We start from the raw sequence: 25268 nt of genomic DNA on the forward strand, positions 1-25268 counted from the left end.
ATACACTCGTTTGATAAATAATAAAGCAAACCAATAATTAAACTTTGCTTCTTTTTTCAAGGAACAACAATAACGTGAATACTGTGAATTGTCACCTTGGGAGAAGTAACACCGTGATGGGAGATGCTCCTGTTTCCCACGCCTGTGTGAACATCGGATAGCACAGATGACACCTCAAGGTGTCATTTCTCAAAGCCGACCCTAGGCTTCACTTGGAATGGCATAAAGATTCCCATCTTGGCCAGGGGGTTGGACTACAAGGCCTCCAAGGCCCCTTCCAGCCTTAGGATTCTATGTTCTGTGACAGGGGTCTCCAACCTCGACCCCTTGAGGACTTCTGGACTTTCAACTCCCAGAACTGGAATTCTGGGAGTTGAAGTCCACAGGTTGAAGACCACGAATGTTCAAGGGGCCAAGGTTGGGGATCCCAGTGCTAAGACTTTCTCCTCCTCCTGTCCAAATACAGGAGAAGCCACATCTTCTGCAGTTCGTGGGGGGATACCCCCCCCCCACCAAAGCACTGCCTTTGAGAGAGGAGGGCCTGAGTGAAGAAGAGAATAAGTAAATGCAACAATGGAAGGAGGGAGGAAGAGGAGGGAAAAGAAGGGAACAGGAGAGGAAGTAAAGGAGGGCTAGTAGGAGGGACTTTAACTTTTAACTTTAACTTTTAATAAATTTATATGCCGCCCGATCCCGTAGGACTCCGGGCGGCTTACAGAACAAGATTAAAATAAGGGGTTAAAAATAGAAAAAGAAAAACAATTTAAAAATAGGGGAAAAAAAGAGAAACAATTTAAAAACAACGCACCATGCACTCAATCTGAGTGGGGCTGTACCTACTAGAGTAGGAGAGAGGGAAGGAAGGAAGGAGGAGAAGAAGGAGAGAGGAGAAGTGGGGAAGAGGGAGGGGAAGAGAAGAAGGAAAGGAGGAAAGAAGCAGGTGGAGAAGGGAGGTTGGGAGGAGGAAAGAAGGAGGAGAGTTGTTGTAAAGTAAGAGGGATGTGCGGGGTGGCAGGAAAGAAACCCCAATTGCATTTTTAAATAAGATTGTGATAAATGTTAAAAGATAAATCTTAATAGGAGAATGTCTATTTGTGACGGTAGAGATGAGAAAGAGAAATAAAACTTTGCAAAAGAAAAAGAGGGAGGGGCGGGAAGAGACCCTCACCTCTTCCTCCTCCTCCTCGCCTCGTTCAAAGATGTGGAGCAGCTTCTTCTTGTCATCCTCGGAGTCCTCGGACGCCGGAGGCTCTTCCTCCCGGTAACGGGCCCGCTCCCGGGCGCCGGCTGGCTTGTGCCGCGGCTTCGGCTCCTCGTCCTCGTCCTCCCGGGTCCGTTTGGTGCCCCTGTTGGGCTTGGGAGAAGGAAACGTCCAGTCAGCAGAGGAAGGTGAGACCCTCACGTGCCCCCAAGGAAGAGCAGCCCCAGGGCTGGGAGCCAAGGCTGGGCTGGAGGGACCCCTGGCAGCAAGAGGGAGGGAGGGAGGGAGGGGGGATTTGCCTTGGTGTGGGGGGGAGTCCAGGGGCCCCGCCCATCTGTGCCAGGGGGAGGCCGGAAATGCCGGAGGGGCAGGGGGCCACCCTACCCCTCCCAGATGGGAAAAGAGTTGCCTGCAATAGGTCCCACGTGGGAGTCCCTTTCTCTTTCTTCCCCTTCTTCTTTTCCTTTCTTCCTCCCTCCCTCCCTTTCTCTTTCCCTTCTTTCTTTTCCTTCTTTCCTTTCTTCCTTCCCTTTCCCTTCTTTCTTTTCCTTCCTCCCTTTCTTCCTTCCCTTTCTCTTTCCCTTCTTTCTTTCCCTTCCTCCCTTTTCCTCTTCTACTCTTTTCTTTCCTCCCTCCCTCCTTGCCCTTCCTTTAACTTTCTCTTTTCCTTTCTTCCTACTTCTCTCCCTCCTTTCCCTTCCCTTTTTTCCCCTTATTTCCTACTTTTCCTTTCTTTTACTCTTTCCTTTCCTTTCTTCCTTCTTTCCTCCCTCCCTCTCTCCTTCCTTCCATTCTCTTTTCCTTTTTCCTATTTTCCCCTTCCTTCCTTCCTTCCTTCCTTCCTTCCTTCCTTCCTTCCTTCCTTCCTTCCTTCCTTCCTTCCTTCCTTTGCCAGGGCAGCAACTTGGCCTCCAAGGCCCAAAAGGCCTCTGTGCCCCCAGCCCCACAAGCAAAACTCCACTCAGAAGAAGAAGGGTCCCCCCAGGTGAGATGAGGGGGGGGCATCCCCTACTCTCAGCTTCCCCCCGGAGTCCCTTCAGCTGCTGTTCCTTCCGGAAAGAGCCTCCTGGGAGCATCCAGGGTCTCCTTCATTCGTGGAGGGGTGGAGGGTTTTGCCAGCCAACGTGGGCAGAGGCAGGAGAACGTGGTTGGCTTTTCTCCCCCCACCAATTAAGGGGAGGGGGAGGTCCCAGCAGAAAGAACGTGTGTGCCCCCTCCCCAAAGCAGAGGGAAAGTCCCAAGGGAGTGGGCGGCACACAAATCTTATTATTATTAATTAAACTTTTGCAGGCTTCAAATGGCCCCTTAGAGATGTGTCTCAAGGGTGGTAAAGATTGGCTTTGGGGGGGGGGGGGCTTCTGGGCCAGGGAGACCCCCAGCGGGGGCTTCTCTTCCTGTCCTGGGTTTTTTTTTTTAATTGAAAAGGTAGGGAGACAACAGCTCCCATGAAGGGCTTGGTGAGGATGGGGGGGCACAGAGTTTGGGGAGACACAGAACAGCGGAGCACAGAGGAGCCCACCTCACCACCACAACCCTGGTGAAACTAAAGCCGCCCCCCCCCAACCCTCCAGGGCCAGCCTGGTTCCTCCAAGCCCCCCCCACTCCCCCCAGGCCTTGATGGGCAGCCAGCCTGGGCCTCAGCTGGGATCTGGCCCTTCCTATCTGCAATGAGAGAGTCCTTAGGGCCAATTAGGAAAGAGTTTAAGCATTAAGGCAGCCCCCCCCTCACCCCATTGGCTCCCCAACACCAGAGAACCCCAGGTCAAGGCAAAAGAGATTCCGAGATTCCTTTCCATCCCTCCGTCCTCTTCCTCCCTGCCTTCTTTCTGTCCATCTCTTCCCTCCCTTCCATCTGTTCTAGTCCTTCCTTTTCCTCCTTTGTTTCTTTCCTTCCTTCCTTCCATCCATTCTCCTCCTGCCTGCCTTCTTTCCGTCCATCTCTTCCCTCCATCCCTTCCATCTGTTCTACTCCTTCCTTCCCTTTTTTCATTCCTTCCTTCCCGCCTGCCTCCTTTCCATCTGTTCTATTCCTTCCCCTTTTCCCCTTCTTTCTGTCCACTCCCTTCCTTCTATTCTATTTCCTTCCTCCCTTCTTTCCTTTCTTCTTTCCCTTCCTTACCCCATTTCCTTCCTTCTGCCCATCTGTTCTACCCCTTCCTTCATGTCTTTCTTTCCTTCCCTCCCTTCTCCTTGCCAAGTACCAAAAATAAACGCCGTAACAAAAAAAAATAAATGCCAGAAAACCCCATTTAAAACTGTGCAGCCCCAGAGATCCACCTTCATCTCACAGAAAAGTGGGATCTTTGTTCTAATTGTCTTTGGTCTCTCTCTCTCTCTCCCTCTCTCTCTCTCTCCCTCTCTCTCTCTCCCTCTCTCTCTCCCTCTCTCTCTTCTTTTCTGTTGGGTTTTGAAAAAGGGATTTAAAAAAGAAGGCAGGGAACAATTGACTCACCCAACCCCCCCACCCCCCCACTTCGACTCTCAGGGACCCAATGAGACCCCCATGGGGAAAGGAAGCAGCCCCTCTCTCATCCCCCCCACTCCTAAGCTTCAAGCAGTCCCCCCATCTCCTTCCATCGTCCCATTGAGAGCAATGGACCACCACCCTCTGAGCTGAGCGCTCATGCCACGCTGGGCCAGAGGGGGGGACGACGCAGGGCCGAGAGCCGTTCAGCCCCTAAAGGAGCTCCAACCATTCCCCCCACCCCCCGATTCTCCAAGGGGAGACTTACATGTCCTTATGTCAATAGCAATAGATTTATATACCACTTCACGGTGCTTTCCCTAAGTGGTTTACAGAGTCAGCGTATTTGCCCCCAACAATCTGGGTCCTCGTTTTACCCACCTCGGAAGGAGGGAAGGCTATCAAAATCGAACTGCTGGCAGTCGGCAGAGTTAGCCTGCAATAGTGCATTCTAGCCACTGGGCATCATGGGTGGATGGATAGATGAATGGATAGAAGGAAGGAAGGAAGGAAGGAAGGAAAGAAGGAAGGAAGGAAGGAAGGAAGGAAGGAGGGAGGGAGGGAAAATAGCAATAGCCCTTAGACTTATATACCGCTTTACATGGCTAATACAGCCTCCTCTAAGCGGTTTCCAGAGTCAGCCTCTGGCCCCCAAAATCTGGGTCCTCATTTGACTGTTATGTCCTTAGATGACCTTCTGTGGCCTTCTATATCCTTACGTGTCCTTGAAAAGACGCCTGTTGGAACTTCACAACAGGGTCACTAAGCGATCAGTCATAAGTTGAGGACAGCCTAAATTCAATGACCTTATCGGAAGTCCCTGAGTTATGACCATAATTAAGCCCAACATTTTCACTCCTAAGCTGGACGTCATTAAAACGTCGTTTTAATGGATACCGATCAGCGTCCATTCAAAGTGACCCCAAGGTTATTCTACTCCACTACTCTACAACCTGGCCCCCTCCCCTGCTGGACACCCCCTCCCCCTCTTGCCCATGTGGACTGCGAAAGGCAAGCTGGCTTCGGACGGTTTCCCCCAGTCCCACTTTGCATCCTGAATATTTTAAAAATAGCTTCCTCCCTTCGTGATTTGCATATATATCGGCAACGGTGTATATATATTCTCCCCCCCCTTCCCTTTGAGGGGATGGAAAGGTGATTTACAAGCCGTGCCATAAATAGATAAGGGGTCCAGGGAGAGGGGGTGGTCCTTTGCTGGATTGCCTCCAAAAGGCTCCTTTTAAGCAGCTCCTTCCAGCACAAAAGTAAAAAAAATAAAAATAAAAATTGAGTTTGCAAGCTCGGGTAAACTCCATCCTCATCAGCCGAACGCAGCGGGGCTGAATCCGGGGAGGAGAGCAGCAAAAGTAACTTGGGCGGGAATTAACGCACTCGGCTTAATCTTATTTAAGAAGATGCCAGCTGCAAAAAAGGCAAATAATAAACCTGGTTACTATGGTGCTGGGAAGCCGTGCGTTGCGTGGAGGAGGATGAAAGGCAGAGGGGGAAAAAACTCTCTGGATGCCAGCGGGCAAAATCTGCAGCCATCAGAGAGAGCCACTTATTAGGGAGCAATTTGGAAGCTCTCGGGAAGCACCTCCGAGTCGCAAACGGGGTCTGATCTCTCCAAAGGGACCCTTTTGGATCTGTGGGGATCCCCCCTGGGCGAAGACGGCCTCCCCACTCCCAGATGGGGTCAGTTCCTTCTGAAAAGGAGGAATCCGCCGTGGCCCCATGCAAGTTTGGAAAAAGGGGAAATTAAGATGAAGGAGCTTCGTCCCTGGAGGCTTTCAGGAAGAGACTGGGCTGCCATCGGTCAGAAATGGTCTCCTGCTTGGGGGGGGGGGGGGTTGGACTAGATGACCTCCAAGGTCCCTCCCAACTCCGTTCATCCGTTAAAAGATGCTGGACTGCTGGCAGGGAACTTCACTGGCATTTCCCCAGAGGAGAGGAGCCCAGGAGGGGGGAATCCTTGGTGGGAGGCAAGGAAGAAAGGTGCCCAATTCGTTTCCAGAACTCAAAAAATAAGAGGGGAAGATGAGGAGGGTCCAGGGTGCTTTTTCAACCAGGCTGCTTTCTTGCACGCGTTCCAGGCAGCACCAAGTGGGGCAGCATGGCTAGTGTGTTTCCCTCCCTCCGTCCCCAGGGCTGAATTCAGAGCCAAGGCTGGCACCCAACGAAGACCCGGGCCCAGGCGAAACGCTTGGAGAAGAGAGAGCAGGAAGAAAAGGCAACTGTGGAGAGAAGGGGGGGAGGCTGAAGTGTCAGGGCTGAATTTGGGGGGGGGGATTTCTTTGGTGCTGAGCTTGGCTGTTTTCCTGTGAAAGTTCAATTCCCCCAACTAGGTAACATCATCAGTGCTAGAAGGGAGATGGGGGTGGAGTGGAGGAGAAGAGGAGGAGGAGGACTGTGGGGTCCTTGCTGTCCTCTGATGATGGCTGTTTTTTGCATACATTTCAGGACCCAACTAGATAACATTATCAGGGCTAGAAGGGAGTTAGGTTTGTGGGGAGGGGGAGGAGGAGGAGGAGGCAGAGAAGGAAGAGGAGGAGGAGGGGGGGGAGGAGGAGAAAGAGAAAAAGGAAGAAGAGGAGGGGGAGAGAAGGAAGAGCAAAATGAAGAGGAGGAGGAAGAGAAAAATGAAGAGGAGGGGAGGAGGAGAGAGAAAAAGGAAGAAGAGGAGGAGGAAGAGGAGAAAGAGAAAAAGGAAGAAGAGGAGAGGGAGGGGAGAGAAGGAAGAGCAAAATGAAGAGGAGGAGGAGGAGGAGGAGAAAGAAAAGGAAGAAGAATTGGGGAGGGGGAGGAGAGAAGGAAGAGCAAAATGAAGAGGAGGGGGAGGAGGAGGAGAAAGAGAAAAAGGAAGAAGAGGAGGGGGAAGGGGAGGAGAGAAGGAAGAGAAGGACAACTGTGGGGGTCCTCTGTTCTCTCTGAGCTTGGCTGTTTTCTCGCAGACATTTCACGACCCAGCAAAGTAACGTCATCAATGCTAGAAGGGATTGCAAACCCAGCAGAAGCCCTACGCCTCCCTCAACTGAACCCGGAGTCTCCCTCCAAGCCCATTCCTGCAGAGACACCAAATCCCAGCCGGCGGCCACAGAATCGGATGCCCTCCAATAAACCCATGCCCAATTTCCGCGGAGCAGCAGCTTCAAGAGGGAGTCCAGGGCCAGGAAGCCCAGGCGGAGGAAGGCCCCTGTTCCTCTCCCCCCTTCCCCACCCCCCCAATGCTAGGAGAGGACCAACATGAGGCCAGAAAGACTTGGAAGAGGCCTGGATAAATGCACACCCCCCCTCCACAAGTAGCCCCCCCCCTTGCAGGAGCCTCTCATTCCCAAAGCGGGTAGAAAAAAGGATGGGGAGAATCAATTTCCCTTTCCCATCCAAAGGGCTGGGGGGAAAAAGTCAGGCTGATGAAATACGGCACAGTATCACATTTCATAATTTCTTCCCTGCCGTATGCAAATTACATCAGGAGTACTTAGAATTAAATGAGAGGGCGATCAATAATGGCAAAAGCCCCCTGCCCAAAAGACAAGGGAAAAGGAAAAAAAAAAAAAGCTGAAGAAACCATGAAAGGTGAAAAATGAATGTTTTCCCTCGGGATTAGAAACTAAAAAAGAAAAAAAATACATATCAATAGAAGAAAATATTTTTTTATCAATTTCCTATATACATTCACAATTATATGATCTCATAACTGTTATTAATAATATGTATTTATAACAATTTTTTCCCTACAGTTGACAATATACTTGAAAATTGCTTTCTTAACATCCCATAGATCCATCTTATCTTACAACGGTCCTACTTCTTCTTCCCTCCCTCCCTCTTTCCTTCCCTCGTTTCTTTCCTACTCCCTTCCTTCCCTCCCTCCTTCCTTCCCCTTCCCTCCTTCCCTCCTTCCTTCCCTCCTTCCTTCCTTCCCTCCTTTCTTTTCTCCTTCTCTCCTTCCTTTTCCCCTTCCTTTCCTCCGTCCTTCCCCCCTTCCTTCTCTCCTACATTCCCTCCTTCCTTCCCTTTCTTCTCTCCTTCTCTCCTTCCTTCCCTCCTTCCTTCCCTCCTTGCTTCCCTCCCTCCTTCCTACCCCCCTTTCTTCTCTTTCTTCTCTCCTTCCTTCCTTCCTCCTCTCCTTTCCAGAAGAAAATATTTAGTGCTCGGGATTAAACGGTGCTCCCTGAGCCTGGTGGGCTTCTTGCAGACGTTTCATGACCCAGCTAGGGAACGCCATCAGTCCTAGAAAGAAGTGAGGTGTGCAGAATGGGGGAGGAGGAGGACTGTGGGGTCCTTGGTGCTCTCTGAGCTTGGCTGCTTTCTTGCAGACGTTTCATGACCCAGCTAGGTATCACCATCAGTGCTAAGACTGATATATGTTCCCTAGTTGAGTATTGAAATGCCTGCAGGCCAAGAGAGCACCAGGGCCACCAAGGCTCTGAGCAGAGGAGGACCTCTGCAGAGGGGATGGGGATGGGCAGAGAAAGTGGCCGAGGAGGAGGAGGAGGAGGAAGAGGAGGAGAAGAGGAGGAGGAGGAAGAGGAGGAGGAGGAGGAGGAGGAAGAGGCAGCTGAACATCCCAGCCTCAGCCATTTACACCATCCAAGAACCAGACAACGCCACCCTTGCTTGCAGACTGCAGGAACCCCCCCACCCTATTCCCCAAGTGGGGTCTGCCTGCCTTAAAGCAGGGGCCCTCGAGCCCCAGGCCTAGGACAGGTACCGGGCTGGGGGCCTGTTGGGAGCAGGGAGGCCCAAGTGGCAGGTGACCACTTAAAGCTTCATTCGCGCATGTGTGCGATGTCGGCTGTGCAGCAAAACCATTGCCCCCCCCCAAAGAAAACCCCTCACTCTACAGCAGGATTCTCAACCTTGGAAGCTTTAAGATGTGTGGACTTCAACTCCCAGAATTCCCCAGGAGGAGGAGGGGAGGAAGGTGGGGTCCTCGGTGCTCTCTGAGCTTGGCTGTTTTCTTGCAGGCCTTTCACGACCCAACTAGGGGAACAGCCTCAGTGCGAAGGGAGGCGAATTGGTCTTGTTTTTCTTCCTTCTAAGTTTGATGACGTTACCTAGCGGGGTCACGAAACGTTTTGCAAGAAAACAAGCAAGGACCCCCCCTCAGCTCAAACCCTGGGCCACAAACATTTCTCCTGTTGGCGCTTCGATGGTTTCATGGCTAAGGTGGGATTTGAACTCGCCGCCTCCCGATTTCTAGCCTTAACTACGAGAGCCAAAGTCTCCAACCTTGGCTACTGTAAGACTTCCATTCCCATAATTCCTAAGCCGGCACTGCTACCTCGGGAATTCTGCTACTTGGAAGTCCGTCGAGAGAAGGAGAGAGGTAAGGGAAGAAAGAAGGGGAAGGAGAGGAGGTAGGAAGGAAGTAGAGAAGGAAGGGAGAGAGAAAAGGAAAGAGAGAGAAAAATAAGGTGATGTCACAATAGATGCTTGGGATGGTAAACAATACAACCTAAACTGTACTCTTATCATCTCTTAAAAGGGAATAACAACAGTATAAGATTGGCAAAGAAAAAGAATAACCATGTGAATGTTTACCTGGAATTGTATGTATATATATAGCACATTATAGAAGATAGAAAGTTGGAGGGGGGGCGGAAGAAAGAGGTGTATGGAGAGTGGAAGAGGTATATTGGGTTTCTATTTGGGGGGGGGGGTATTGTTGACAAGAGGAATTGCTGTGATTATTGTTTAATGTTGTATGGCCCGGCTATGCACAGTATATATGTGACTGTACGAAAATGACAAAATGGAAAATAAAAACATTTTAACAAAGTATATAGCACATTATAAATCAGTGTTTCTCAACCTTGGCCACTTGAAGATGTCCGGACTTCAACTCCCAGAATTCCCCAGCCAGCGAATGCTGGCTGGGGAATTCTGGGAGTTGAAGTCCGGACATCTTCAAGTGGCCAAGGTTGAGAAACACTGTTATAGATAAAACAATATTTGGTTATAAATAGCTAATTATAGAAAGGGAAAACACTAACTGCAAAGAAACCGATACGGGAACTGCTGTATGATACAGGATGGAACTTATTGTTCCTATGTTGTCTTAAGTCATGTGTTTGTCCTTGTTGATGTGTTTATGTGTGTGAAATAAAAACTTTTATTAAAAAAGGAAGTCCTTTTGCTTTGGAAGTGGCCAATTTGGGAAACCATGGTTTAAAGCTAGCTCTCTCTCTGTGCAATCCCAGCTGGCTTATAGGCCCCTTAGACAGACACGTCCCAGGCATTTCTAGGCAGGATTGGTGGGAAATCAATGCAGCCAAATCCTTTTAAGCGATAATTCCCCCCCCCCCCCAAATGCCGGCTAAGGCTTTAACCAGCTTGGGTCTTTCTTTTTTTCCCCCAACTGAAATGCAGATGACAAATGGGCATTTTGCAAGCATTCGACTCCAGGCTGTGGGTGAAGAAATGGATCAGAAGGCAGTTATAAAAACATTAGTTAGATTTAGGAAGCCTGCCTTCGGCTGCAAAGAGGGGAGGGGGGTGCGGCAGGAGGGAAGGGAGTGACGGGCTCCTGGCAGATCGGTAGAAAAGGCTGCAGGGGGGGGAGAGGGGTATCCCAAAGACTCCACGGAGGAGTCTCACAAAAGTGTTCCACGTTGGCACTGCCAATCTTGTGTCCGTGTGTGGGAGAGAGAGAGAGAGGATTATTCCAAAAACTGCAATTAGATTTAGATTTAGATTATTATTTAGAATTATTTGCCTAAGCTGCTATTTAAACTAGAACAAGCCTGGGTTTGCTTAACACATTAAGCCATGAAACGTGGTTTGTGAACCCTTCACACTACAGGCTAAGCCAAAGGCCAAGATGGAAGAACCAGGGTGGATAAAAATCAATGTTTTTTAAAAAATAATAATAATAAAAGGGGTTTTTTAAAAATCAAATTCATTTAAATAAAATGCTTTTGGAGTAAAAAATAATAATCTAAAGATAGTTTTCTATTTAAGAATCATGAATAATTTAGCTTTATTCAGCATGAAATGGAGCTTAGTTATGCAGCGTGAGGAGGCTGTATATTCTGCAATATTTACATTTTTGGGTAAAACTCATTCAATGAATCCAAGCTCTGCCCGCTGAGATAACATGCCCTGAATCGATGCCACAATTCCACAGGAAGCATGAGATCAACCATAAAACAAAGTTCAGGAACATTCCTTCATCCCCCCCCCCTTCTTTTGCAAATCTATCTACACTACAAACAGTATGAGGGTTGGAAGAGAAATGCACCAGAGTTTTTGCCCCCCTCCTCGAATGGTATGGTTGTTGTGTGTTTTTAAATTTTGTATTGTTATGTTTTGATTTGATTTGATTTTATTGACATTTGTAGGCCGCCCTTTTCCCTGAGGGGACTCAGGGCGGCTCACATAAAATCAGGGGGGGGAAATACAACAATGACATAGACACATATAATAAAAGTAATAAGCAACATACATTCATCATTCGGGAGGGGCGGCTATCCTTGTCCCCAGGCCTGACGGGCTAGCCAGTTCTTAAGGGCTGTGCGGAAGGCCAGGACGGTGGTGAGGGTACGAATCTCCACGGGGAGCTCGTTCCAAAGGGTCGGGGCTACTACTGAGAAGGCCCTCCTCCTTGTAGTTGCCAGCCGGCACTGGCTGGCCGATGGAATACGGAGGAGGCCCAATCTGTGTGATCTATTTGGTCGCAGGGAGGTAATTGGCAGGAGGTGGTCTCTCAAATAGTCAGATCCACTACCATGTAGGGCTTTATGGGTGACTAATAGCACCTTGAAGCGCACCCGGAGATCGACAGGTAGCCAGCGCAGCTCGCGGAGGATAGGTGTTATGTGGGTGAACCGAGGTGCACCCACAATCACTCGCGCGGCCGTGTTCTGTACCAGCTGAAGTCGCCGGATGCTCTTCAAGGGCAGCCCCATGTAGAGCACATTGCAGTATTCCAGCCTAGAGGTCACAAGGGCCCGAGTGACTGTTGTGAGTGCCTCCCGATCCAGGTAGGGTCGCAACTGGCGCACCAGGCGAACCTGGGCGAATGCCCCCCTAGTCACAGCCGTCAGGTGGTGGTCAAACGATAGCTGTGGATCCAGGAGGACTCCCAAGTTGCGAACCCTCTCTGAGGGGCATAAAATTTGACCCCCCAGCCTGAGTGATGGAATATTGGTCGAATCTTTGGGAGGGAAACACAACAGCCACTCGGTCTTTTCTGGGTTGAGCACAAGCTTGTTAACCCTCATCCAGTCCATAACGGCCTCAAGACCTCGGTTCATCACGTCTGCCGCTTCATTGAGTTGGCACGGGGCGGACAGATACAGTTGGGTATCGTCCGCATATTGATGGTATCTGATCCCGTGCCTGCGGATGATCTCTCCCAGCGGTTTCATGTAGATGTTGAATAGTAGGGGGGATAAGACCGAGCCTAGGGGACGATCTCTGCCCCCCACTAACACCGACTGCGACCTGTCCGAGAGGTAGGAAGAGAACCACCGCAACACGGAGCCTCCCACTCCCACCTCCCGCAGTCGTCGCAGAAGGATACCATGGTCGATGGTATCGAAAGCGGCTGAGAGGTCAAGGAGGACCAGGATGGAGGAATGTCCTCCATCTCTGGCCCTCCAGAGATCATCGGTCAATGCGACCAAAGCGGTTTCTGTGCTGTAACCGGGTCTGAAGCCTGACTGGAAGGGGTCAAGATAGTTTGCTTCCTCCAAGGACCGTTGGAGCTGAAAGGCCACCACCTTCTCAACAACCTTCCCAAGGAAGGGAAGGTTGGAGACTGGGCGATAGTTGTCTCGTCTTTTTTATCCCCCTGTCTGTACCCCCTTCCCTGATTGAATTGTGAGCCGCCCTGAGTCCCCTTCGGGGAAAAGGGCGGCATATAAATGTAATCAATCAATCAATCAATCAATCAATCAAACCTCTAAGTGGGAAGACGAAGGTCAAGCAGTTAGAAGTGACAGCGAAACCTTCTAAGCAGCTTCTACGTGTAATATTAAAGAGCGCCTGTCATTTCAGGCCCACCCTGGCAACCCTGTTGGTGGGCATCCACTCACCTGCTGCCCGCCACGTCCCTCACCTTGTGGTGCCCCTGCCGCACCTCCGCTCCCCCCCCCCCAATTGAAGTGAACGGGACGGCCGGAGAGTCCCCAGAGGGTCAGAGGAGGAGGAGGAGCCGTTGCGGGACAGAGATGACCGCTGCTCTTTAAAAGCCACGGTTTGAATCGAGGGGGTTTAAGTCAAGCCTTTTTACTAGCGATTTCAATCGACTTGATTTAAATCACATCCGCCCTGGTGTGGACCGTCCTGATGTCCTCACCGGGGCTCAGCATCCACAGGCGCTGCATCCGCTGAACAACCGTCCAGACCTGGGTTTTTTAAAAAAGTGGGAGAGGCCGCAAGAAGGGACCGTGCAGAAGAAGAACAAGTTCGAATCCCTGCAAGGAAAAGAGCAGCTTTTCTATAAAAACAAAAAATCCTTCAGAACAATTGTGAAGCATTGTAGAGAACGGAATCCTTCCTGCTCTGAGACTTGGGTGCTCTTCCTTGCAGGCGTCTCATGACCCAGCTGGGGAGTATCAGCATCATCAAGGCTGGTTGGGCAAACTCCCCTCCCTTCCGGTACTGATGCTATTCCCTAGTAGGGTCAAGAAACGCTTGTTAAAAAAATAATAATCACGCAGCTCAGAGAGCACCAAGGACCACACTAGTCCTCTTCCTCCGCCTGCTCTCCACCACACCTTCTCCCTTCTAGCTCTGATGATGTTCCTTTGTTGGGTCATGAAACGTCTGCATGAAATTCCCAAAGGTCAGAGAGCACCAAGGACGCCACTGTCCTCCTCTCCTCCACCTCCTTTTCCTCTTTTTCCTTCTTCTCTTCCACTCTCCTCCTCCACAACACCTTCTCCCTTCTATCACTGACTTTGTTCCTTTGTTGGGTCATGAAACATCTGCAAGAAAACCCCAAAGCTCAGAGAGCACCAAGGACCCCACTGTCCTCCTCCTCCTCCACCTTTTCCTCTTTTTCCTTCTTCTCTTCCTCTCTTCTCCTCCTCCTCTCCACCTTCTCCCTTCTATCACTGACGTTGTTCCTTTGTTGGGTCATGAAACATCTGCAAGAAAACCCCAAAGCTCAGAGAGCACCAAGGACCCCACTGTCCTCCTCCTCCTCCTCCTCCTCCTCTCCTCCACCTCCTTTTCCTCTTTTTCCTTCTTCTCTTCCTCTCTCTCTCCTCCTCCTCTCCATAATACCTTCTCCCTTCTATCACTGACTTTGTTCCTTTGTTGGGTCATGAAACATCTGCAAGAAAACCCCAAAGCTCAAAGAGCACCAAGGACCCCACTGTCCTCCCCCGCCCAATACCCCTCTCCCTTCTAGCACTGATGATGCTACCTAACTGGGTCATGAAACGCCTCTAAAGAAAGAACCCCAGGAGATCCCCAGGACCCCCACATCCAATCCTTCAGCTACTAGTATTCTGTTACACCGAAATCTTCCATTCGACACAGCCGTTTCTTTTGAAAACCTTAAGAAGTGCTGGAGGATCCTTCAGATTCTGAAACAGATGAATTTTGTGGCCCAGATATTCCCACCCACCCCCTTCAATTCATCTCAGCAAATTGCGAAGAAGCAATTATATATATAAAAAAAATTACCGCCTCTTTGCTGCTTGTAATAAAAATTGCAATTTTTTTCCAAACTGCGGTACTAAAGACTCTCTACCAATTCTGCCCCCTTAATTAATCAACGCTTCTGCTCCAATCATAAGCAGCCAGTTCGGATGATCTGACCCGGTCAGTTTCACGAGAAATCAGGCCAGCAAGGAAACCAGGGGAAAGCGCTGAACGATTTCTTCACCATTGCGTTCCCTGTCCATATTCCCCTGGGGCATATAAATTGTTGCAATAAAATCAATTCGCTTCTCATTTGTTTTCAGAAAATACCAGAAGGCTCGAGTGCAGCTTCCATTAGAGCCAGGCTGGCAAATTTCAAATTGACAAAATAAAGACAAACGGCTTTGGAGGGGGGGGGGGGGGACTCTGCAAAACGGACAAATCACTCATCATGAATGACTTACATTCATACCGGACGTTTATCTTCTCCAAGAGATTCACCCTTTTCTCTGTACAAATATCACCTTGGGTGGAAATACAGAATATGGATATTTACGATGCCTGCATTTGGAGGAGGAGGAAGGGGGTCCATATTCACGCGCAATGAGCATTATAGGTACTTCTAGATGCCCTCTTTTTACCTTGGAGGGAACCAGCCGTGATGCTTGAAGGAGGAGCACAAGAAGCGGTTGCGTGGGAAAAAGCAGACAAGGGATGCCTCAAAAGCTCCTGTTCCAAATTAGGAATTGATTTTTATCTGTCAATCGCGGTGGGGGGGGGGAGGAGAATGACAGGCCGCTATATTTTAGCTTAACTTGCTTTCCTTCATAAGAGGAACTGTAATAATTTGAGCAAGCGACAGGAGAGAAGTTGTTAAAGCGATCCTCGAGGTGTTATTGCTGGGATTAAATGAGGGAGACCTTAAACTCCAGATGTGTGTGTGTGTAGGTGTGTGTGTGTGTGTGTGTAGGTGTGTGTGTGTGTGTGTGTGTATGTGTTTTCCAGCATAACTCTGGAACGCCTCAAGCCATTTCAACCAAATTGGTACATAGATGACTTATTCTCTGGAAACAAATACCATGGGGGTAAGACACCCCTGGAGGTGGGGGTGTCCGTGTGTGTGTGTTCCAAAATAACTCTGGAACGCCTGGGCCGCTGAAATGAAAAGGACTATCTATAGTGTCAAGTCACAGTACGTTTGACAGTGATCATGCGCATTTTGGATTCAGGTTCTGTTAAGATACAGCCTGTTGTGCCTTAAAATGGCTTCTACTGTACACCACTGTGGAGTTGCCATGGTAATGGCTTTGCAGTACTCCCTCTAATACAGGATCGGGATAAATATATACCCATTATCAGCTAGTTTCAAATAAGAGAGGCGTGGAAGCCGAACAAGATCAAACAGGTATAAAATATAATATGTATATAATAATCCAATACCTTACCTCCTACCGCTCCCCTTTTTAAGACCTTAGAATACAGGCTACCCTTGGTTTACAGCCACAATGGAGCTCAACAGTTCTGTTATTAAGTGAGAGAGTTGTTAAAGTGAGTTTTGCCCCCCGCTTCACAACTTTTCTTGCCACGGTTGTTAAATGAATCACTGAAGCTAGTCACTGAAGCGGTTGTTAAGTGGATCTGGATGCCCTGTTGTCCTGCTAAACAAATGAGGACTGAACTGCAAAGGCGAAGCCTGAAAAACCTTCACCGTCATTCAGGAATCTGGACTCCAGGAAGACAAAGCCCATCAGACCCCCAGCCAAAGCTCCTCGGGGGTCAGGGCAGTCCGGCCATGCCCCAGAGCAAAGGGGGGGGGGGCACGGCTTAGCTAGATTTGCTGGATCTGTTGAATCACCTCCCTGGGATGCTGAGGTGGGCTCTGTCAGGCCTGCAGCCCTCTTTTCCTTTGGGTCTTTGGCCTGCCACACTTTCTATTATTCGGCTATGCATTTTCTATGGTGGGAAAATGGGATTGTACGGAGTTAGATGATATGCAGCCATAACAACATTCCTTTCTAGAAAGCCAAGGTCATCCTTTGCCTCTGCAACCGACCGGAACTGGATGAGTGGAAGCTGCCAGGGTGGCAGTGGGAGATTGGACCATGGGATGGACTTGTGGGTGTGGGGGCAAGATCTTGAACTTTCAATTGGGGGTGGGGGAAACCAGGAAGCTTTCAGACTCAGGTTTTCCCAGATGTGCCAACATGGCTCTCTTGATCAATGGGAACTTTGAGCAATCCTTTGCCTCGGACCCTGATTTACTTTTGGGTGCTGTTTGGGACCCTTGACAGGCTCTCTCTCAAAGGAAGCCCCCCACCCCGATTGAATTGATTTGGCCAGCTCCACATTCTCTTCCGCTTTGGATCTTAAACCCTTTGGATTCTGAAGCGCTAAGCCTTCTCAAATGCCCATTATGAAAAGTTAAGAACAAAATCAGGCTCAACACCAATGCACAGAAACCCATTCAACATGCATATCAACTTCACAATCCGGTGCGTGTTTGTGTACCCCCTCTGTGTGTGTGTGTGTGTGTGTACAAGAAGGCAGACTAGCCCAGTTGCAAAGGAACAGGGGTGAAACTGGGGGGAGGGGCGATACCTCCCTCCTCCTGAAAGGGCTTGGGGGGGCTCGGGGAGGGGAGGGCAGGCCTCCTGTGTGTCTCCGTCCTCTGCAAGAGGGACAGCTTCTCCTGGGGGTCTCTGCAGCTTCCAGGTCAGCAGCCTGGGAAGGATCTTGAAACCCATGTAAAAGATGCCTCTGTGCCCCCTTGCACTGGTGAGGTTACCTAGTAGGGTCAGGAAACGTCTGCAAAAAAAAACAAGGGAGCCCCAAGACACCCCCCCAATCTTTTTTCTGCTCTTCGCCCTCCTTCCTCTCTCTCTCTCTCTCTCTCCTCTTCTTCTCTTTCGCTCTTCTCTTTCTTTCTGCAAACCCCACTCCCTTCTAACAGTAGAACATGAAATGTCTGCAAGAAAACCACCCAGTTGCCCTCCTCCGCCCTTCCTCCTCCTCTTCTTCCCCCCTTCTAGCACTGATGATGTTCCCTAGTTGGGTAATGCAACGTTGCAAGAAAACCACCAAGCTCCGAGAGAGCACCAAAGACTCTAACAGCCATCATCGTCCCTCCTCCTCCTCCTCCCCCCACCAAACCCCCTTCCCTTCCAGCACTGATGACATTACCTAGTTGGACCATGAAACGTCTGCAAGAAAACAGCCATGCTCAGAGAACACCCCACAGTCTTCCTCCTCTCCCTCCTCCTTTTTCACTTCCTCCTTCCCCTCTTCCTCCCCTTTTCCTCCTCCTTCTCTCTGCACACCCCACTCATTGCTAACACTGATGATGTCACCTAGCTGAATAGGTAGGTAGAGATTGAAGATAAATATCTTCAAAAATATCTTTTTTTTTAAATTACAAATTCTGACATATTTTATAAACAAAGCGTTGTCTGGGTCTCATATACATAATCCAACAGGACATCATAGTTCTGTTTCAGCCGTATTATTCTCTTTCCATGTTATTTATCTTAAACTTATTTTTCTTCTTAATACATAAACAATATCACTAATTGACCCTTCAAAGTTAAAACCAAATCATCACTTCACATTTCATCTGTTGGTCTATTTTACTATAAGCAACGTACATCTTCCAGTTCAGTTTTAACATAGAGAACATTTAATTAATTATCCACAATTAACAATGTTACTATAATTTCCTATATCTTAATTAACTGCATACCATTAGCAATCTTAATACAATTCCCTTTAATCTACTAATATGTCCCTTCTTTCCTTTCCTCCTCCTCTAACCATTTTCTCTTGGTCTCTCAAAGAATCCACTTCTTTTTAATCTTCTTTTCTCCCATTCTTCTTCTCTGTATATTTCTTATTTTTATAATTATAGTATCTTTTCTTCTGAATCCCTTTTCTCACTTTTAATTTTGTTGTTCTAGTTTTTCCTAGTCTCTTCCCACTATTTCCTCCTTCGCTGTTTGAGTGTTTCTTTTTTTTGGAGGGGGGGGGGCATTGTGTACTTTTTTTGTGCCACTGTAAATCCCAGTGAAATCATGTTTCTTATTCAAAAAATCTTCAATATTTTCAAAAAAACAATCAAGCCCAGAGAGCACCAAGGACCTCACAGTCCTCCTCCTCCTCCTCCTCTCCACAAACTACATTCCCTACTAACACTGATGATGTTACCTAGTTGGGTCATGAGACGTCTGCAAGAAAACAGCCAAGCTCAGAGAGTACCAAGGGCCCCACAGTCCCCTCCTCCTCCCTCTTTCTAAACCACCCTCTTCTTCTTTGCTTCTCTTCTCTTTCTCTCTGCAAATCCCACTCCTTCTTAGCACTGGAACTGATGACGTCCCTTTGTTGGGTCACGAAACGCCTGTAAGAAACCCACTCAGCTCAGAGAGCCCCAAGGACCCCAAAATGCCCCTTTGCCCCTCCCTTTGTCCAATCAGTCTGTGTCGGGGTCTCCCTCACGACCCCCTGCCCTTCCTCTGCCCCTCCAGTTGTCTAATACACACAATAGAAAAACGCCATCAATAAATAAAACCGAGTTGGAAAACCTGCCTTTCGGTTAAGCCAAGCCCACCTGGGAGGGGGGGGTTGTCGAAGCAAAGCGGGGGGGTGGGAAGGGTTGGGGGGGACATGTCAGTTAAAAGGAGGGAGGCTTTATACATATCAGTGCGTGAATGGTGTGGTCACCGGGTAGCATATATTTCAGTACACATAGTCTTATGATTCCCAAATATTACATTTCATTTCCATTGTTCCATCTTATTCATACATGCCTTTTATTATTATCGCCTTTCCTTTCTGAACCATCTTTCTGTCCTTTTGTGTACCTTAACCTATTAATCTATAATTGTTATTCTTTTCCCCACTATTTTCTATCCCTATTTTAACTTCCAGATTTGGATAATTGGACTAAACTACAGGTATCACTAATTGGCAGAATCTCAACAATTAAAATGAATGTACTACCCAAACTACTTTATCTTTTCCAAACAATATCGATTGAATTAGAGAAATGTTTTTTTTCCAAACAACTAAATAAAATGGTATCCAAATTTATCTGGTCAGGGGAAAAACGCGTATTAAATACAAACTTCTACAAGATAGTAGAAGCAAAGGGGGCTTTGGCCTCCCAGTTAGTTAAATTAGTTAAAGCAAAGCTCCAACCTGGATAGGCATAAAGAACATAAAAAAATGAAAATTTCATTGGGAAAAAGAAGGAGGGGAAGATGGGAGGCTCACAATTCTGCCCCCTTCCCTCCTGCACCCCCCTCCCCCAACGACCCATTTAAGGCAGGGGGTCCCCAAACTTTAAGAAGGGGGGGGACTTCAACTCCCCCCAGAAATCTGCTCTGCTGCCTGGGGAATTCTGGGAGTTGGAGTCCAGAAGCCTTAAAGTTGCATTGGAGGCTTAAGGCATCGGGCGGCGGGGGGGGCGGGGAGCATGGAGGGAGCCCCCCTGCCCAGCATCTAAGGCTTTGCCCTGGATGGGAGGCCACCAGGCGATCCCACCCACAAAGCCAGCTGGGAAAAGCTTCATTCCACCACCTCCATCCCCACCCCCACCCGCGCTCCAGCTCCCCCACACCCGCAGCACCATTTCAAGTGGCGGGGAGTCCCACCGGCTGCCTGGCGGGAACTACAACTCCCATCAGCCCCGCCGGCAGAAGGGGGGTTACAACAACGACGACAACAACCAGCATCCCCGCTCTGGGACGGACACCCCAAACCCTTCCAAAAGCGGGCAGGACCCCCACCCCCGTCACCCTCCCCCTCCCCGCCTCACCTGGTAGCTGAGCAGCTCCCCCACGTCCATGGCCGCCGCTCCCGCCGCCGGCTGTCGCGAAAGGTCGCGCGCGTTGCCGTAAAGCGCTCTTCTTCTCCTCCCCACCCCTCGGAGGCAGCCAGGACGGACCTTCCGCCGTAAAGCGCGTCGGCGCCGCTGGGAGGGCGCCTCCGCCAAGAGCCGCCCGTAAATACGGCAATAGGAGCGCAGCGGGGCTTTGGGTAGTCCGCCGATTTGCTGCGCAGGAGAGATTTGACAGGGCGGGTGCTCAGCGGGTGGGTGGGTGGGAGAGGATGGAGGGTGGGATTTTGGGGGGTGTTCTTCCTGCCCCAATAAATTTATATCTTGAGAAACTGCAGCTTATTTTTCAAATATACTTTTTTTTATTTTCCACTTTCATAACATACAATTGCATGTATACTATTACATAGTCAATATCCTATTGTATTAAGTAGTAATTACATCAGTTCCTCTTGTCATCAACGCCCAGAAAGATAAAAACCCATTATTAGCTCTTCTGCTCTCCTCTTTCTTCTACCTCTTTCCTGCCTCCTTTCTTCCCTCCATCATTCTTTCCTACTCTACTTCCCCTTCCTTTCTCCTTCTCCTCTCTCTTCATTCCACTCGTCCTTATCCTCCTCATCTTCCCCCCTTACCCTCTCTCCTATCCCTCTCTTCCTATCTTTCTTCTCTCCTCTGCTTCCCACTCTTCCTCTCATTGGTGTATTTCAGCTTCTGAGCAAACTCCATTCTATGTTGATGGTATTTATGCTTCCATATCAGTATACTTAACATATTAGCTCTTCTGCTCTCCATACACCTCTTTCTTCTACCTCTCTCCTACCTCCTTTCTTCCCTCCATCATCCTTTCCTACTCTACTTCCCCTTCCTTTCTCCTTCTCCTCTCTCTTCATTGCAGCTTATTAAGAACAGGATGGACTAGAACAGAAGAGAAGGATGGAATAGGAATAGGCCTAGCATTTCTCCTTGTAGGATCCAGGCCAGGGCATAAACGCAAGCTGTGTGCCAGGGGTTCTCCTGCGTTGCCCCAAAACCAGAAAGGAAGGCCATTTCTGCAACTCAAGAACCCATCATCCCTAGCCTGGGGAAGCATGGAACATGGATGCTTCCTAGTTGCTTCCATATCTGCAAGAAAAAGTCTAAGAGTCTCAGCACAATCTCTACAGACGTTTTAGCTATGCAATTTGGGATGAAGACCCTTGGAATGGGGGTGTGAGTAGGAATGGATCTCCAGAGGGGGAAAAATTGCAGACTACAGGAACCATTTGCACCACTCAGGTGACTCTAAGGACACAGGTAGACCTCTAAGTGGCCTCAATGACCCTCTAAAAGGATGCAAATGACCAGCTGTCTGCAAGGAGCATAAACCCTTCCCTTCCCCACCGCCAAGGCAGAGCTGAAGAAGCTTCTGGGATGAGAAGTGAAACGTCTTCAAATGAAAAAACAAGAAAGTCCAGTTGCCTCCTGAAAAAAGCGCCTTTGGTTCTGCAAGAAAACAAGTTCAGAGGCCACCAGGGACCCCTCAGTTGAACCCCGAGCCACAAATCTTCTCCTTTAATGGAGTTTGGAGGCTGGCAGGATCCGGAGCTGCAGCTGCGGTGGTGCTTGGAGGCGGCCTGACTTCTGCCATGGTTGAACCCTTTGCCCAGCAAGGCTTCCTTCTGCCAGCCGCTGAGGTCGCTGCCCTGCTTGCTTCTCCTGCAGAAACAGCTACAGCAAAGGGCTTTGCATTTTTATTCAGGGGGGGGGAGGTCCTCGTCTTACGACCACAACTGTGCCCAAAAATTCTGCTGCTAAGCGAGACCCTCTCATGCCCTTTCTTGCCACGGTTGTTAAGTGAATCACAGCAGTTGTTAAGTTAGTTGCACGGTTGTTAAGTGAAGCGGGTGAAGGGGGAAGATGAGGAGGATACGGAGGAGTGGTAAGGGGAGAAAGGAGAAGGAGAAAGGAAGGGGAAGTAGAGTAGAAAAGGATGGAGGGAGGAAAGGATGTAGAAAGGGGGAGGAGAGAAGGGGAAGAAAGTGTCGTATAAGGCAGTGGTCTCCAACCTTGGCAACTTTAAGACCTGTGGACTTCAACTCCCAGAGTTCCTCAGCCAGCAAAGCTGGCTGAGGAACTCTGGGAGTTGAAGTCCACAAGTCTTAAAGTTGCCAAGGTTGGAGACCACTGGTATAAGGTATAAATATGGTGTATGGAGAGCAGAAGAGCCAATAACTGGTTTTTTTTCCCCCCTTTGGTAGTTGATGGTAAGATGAATTGATGTAATTACTTAATAATACAACAGGATATTGACTATGTAATAGTATACGTGTGATTATATGCTATGAAAATGGAAAATAAAAAAAAATTCTATATATATATTAAAAAAAAGAAATTAGCAGCCCATTTCTGCCCCACACGGAAGAGCCCCCTGGAGGCCGCCCCCACAAACCCTACCTCCCGCGCCTCTTCTCTTAGTGGCCGTCGCAAAAAGAGCAGCAGGCCCAGCGTCACTAATGCCGGCAAGAGTGTGTCAGAAAGAGAGACGGAACTTCTGGCCCTCTCGGGCTCAGCTGATCCAGGGGCCGCAGGCTGAGGTTATGGGGGCCTCAACAAGACCTCCCCGAAAACAAGGCCAAGCGCTTATTTCAGGGGGTCAAAAGAAAATAAGACCCTGTCTTATATTGGGGGGAAACACGGTATATTTATGGATCAAATTTCTTTGCCGTCCCTCTCCCAGGTTGGAGCAAGCGAGGTTTCTCCCGGCTTCGCCCACCGTTCAAGGCAAGAGCAGCACAGCCGCTAACAAAAGGCCTGATAAATGAATTTCATTTGCAGCCAAATCTAATCCGACGATAAGCAGAACTTCATTGTGAGCCCAGAGAGTTCGCTATGAAAAGCGCATTGTCTGGAGCGCCGCACAACGCCTGTAGCACATCCTCGCAACAACTCCCCGCAACAAAGGCGGGCCTGCGGAGTTATCTCGGTGGGGGTCTGCCTGAAAGAGAGCCCCAAATTAAAAGCATCTGTAATTTTCTGACAGAAGGCCCCCCCCCCGCCCCACCCAGCTTATTGCAAACAGGAGGAGGAGGAGGGGGGGGGAGGATGACTGCGGGAACCTCGAGGCTCTCTTGCGCTTGGATGTTTTCTGGAAGGCGTTTCATGACCCAACTAGCAGACATCATCAGTGCTGGAAGGGATGGGAGTTTGCAGAGAGGAGGAGGAGGAGGAGGAGGAGGAGGAGGAGGAGGAGGAGGAGGAGGAGGAGGAGGAGGAGGAGGAGGAGGAGAGGAGGAGGAGTGTGGGGGCCTTGGTGCTCTCCAAGTTTGGTGGTTTTCTTGCAGACATTTCATGGCCCAACTAGAGAACATCATCAGGGCTAGAAGGGAGAGGGGTTTTAGAGGGGAGGAACAGGAGGAGGTACAAAAGGAGGAAGAGGAAGAGGAGGAAGTGGGGGAGAGAGCACCCACCCCACCCCCATTTTTGGCCTAGCGGGCCACAGGGAAACCTCCTGGGGGGAAAAACGGACCCCAAATGCTAAAAAAAAAAGTTAACCCCCCCCCCCAGTTCCTCCCATCGTGCAGCACAGCTGATCATCAGAACTTTTTTTTTAACTTTGCTAAGCATTTTTTGCACCTGGTTCGGGTGGAACCGGCCTGAACCGGTAGGATTTCACCCCTGCAGTAGTCCGACGCAGAGGTGAACCATGGTGCGAGGGACTGGGCGTAACTCCCCCCTCGGAAGCTGCAGCCCAAAACTGTTTCTCTCCCCCACCCCCATGGGAAAAGGGATTTCGAATGGATTTCCTGCCGTGGCAATTATTTCCATCTCCCCAGCTCTTCCCCTTTAAGCCCAATAATGTTCCGAAGATGCTTTATGGGGGGGGGGGGGAAGCGCCGCTTAATGAAACTGCACGAAATGCAAATAACTCGACATAAATTAGATTTCAATAAAGGGGGATTTTTAAAAAAAGCAAGAATGAAATTGGAGCAGCGCGAGGGGATGTTTACTAAAGATGGGAGGATGGATGGTCGTTACAAACGCTGGTAGAAATCTGGGCAGGGTCCTTGTTGCAAAGCAGGGGAAGGGGCTGGAATAGCCAGAACCCGTTTCTGCCCCCCCCACGCCCCCCATGGTCCCAGGTGCCCCTTGGAGGGCTTTGGGTCAGTCCCTGCCCCTCTGCCCCAGAGACAGTGGGGGGTGCGGTGGGGAAGCGCTGGCTTAAGAGGTTTGGGCATCTCCCGGGGACTCTGAGCCGGCCCCTCCCTCTCAGCCCCCCACCCACCGCACAGGGGATTCCTCCCGGGCCCAGGTGGGCTCTACAGTCAACAGACACGGCAGGAAGGCTTTGACTTACGACCATTGATTTAGTGACCGTTTAAAGTTACGACAAGGGACGTGGTGGCTCAGGGGATAAGAGGCTTGTTGATCAGAAAGGTTGGCAGTTTGGCAGTTCGAATCCCCAGCGCCGCATAACAGAGTGAGCTCCCATTACTTGTCCCAGCTTCTGCCAACCTAGCAGTTCGAAAGCAGGTAAAAAATGCAAGTAGAAAAAATAGGAACCACCTTTGGTGGGAAGGGAGCAGCGTTCCGTGCACCTTCGGGCGTTGAGTCATGCCGGCCACATGACCACGGAGACGTCTTCGGACAGCGCCGGCTCTTCGGCTTTGAAAGGGAGATGAGGGGGCCTTTTGCCCTTTGGATGCTCTCCCCAGGGAGGGCTCATCACCTCCCCCAGCCCACTTCAGCCTCAGCCCCACTTTGCTCCCTCCCCTCCTTGGGCTCAGAGCGGGTTGGCAGGGGTCGCCAGCAATGTGGAGAGACGCTCCCTTTCCCTTCTTCCCTTCCCTCCCTCCCTTTTCTCTCCTTTTCTCCTTTCTTTCCTTCCTCCATTCTCCCTTCCTTCCCCTCTCACTTCCTACTCTTTTTCCCTTCCTCATTCCCTTCTCTCCTCCCTTCTTTTTTTTTCCCTACCTCCCTTCTCCCTTCCTCATTCCTTCCTCTCCTCCCTTCTTTTCTCTTCCTTCCTGCCTTTCCTTCATTTCTTCCTTCCTTCCTTCCCCTCTCACTTTCTATTCTTTTTCCATTCCTCATTTCCTCTTCTCCTCCCTTCTTTTCTCTCCCTCCCTTCTTCCCTTCCTCCATTTCTTCCTTCCTTCCTTCCCTTCTCACTCACTTCCTACTCTTTTCTCCCT

General features: G+C 49.7%; 1 protein-coding gene across 1 annotated transcript in view; it reads right to left on the reverse strand.

Moving 5' to 3' along the window:
* The window catches only part of CTNNBL1 (catenin beta like 1), a 94995-nt gene extending 74820 nt beyond the window's left edge, over window positions 1–20175 (reverse strand). Inside the window, exons 1-2 of the mRNA XM_087720676.1 lie at window positions 20074–20175; window positions 1169–1354 (exon numbers count right to left, since the gene is read on the reverse strand). Coding sequence (XP_087576802.1) covers window positions 1169–1354; window positions 20074–20103 — 216 coding nt within the window. The 5' untranslated portion in view covers window positions 20104–20175. The remainder of the gene's footprint in view (window positions 1–1168; window positions 1355–20073) is intronic.
* Window positions 20176–25268: the final 5093 nt, after the last annotated feature.

The sequence above is a fragment of the Thamnophis sirtalis genome, unplaced genomic scaffold, assembly GCF_051295495.1.
Source record: "Thamnophis sirtalis isolate CommonGarterSnake01/CBP01778 unplaced genomic scaffold, rThaSir2_p1.2 scaffold_7, whole genome shotgun sequence".
NCBI lineage: Eukaryota > Metazoa > Chordata > Lepidosauria > Squamata > Natricidae > Thamnophis > Thamnophis sirtalis.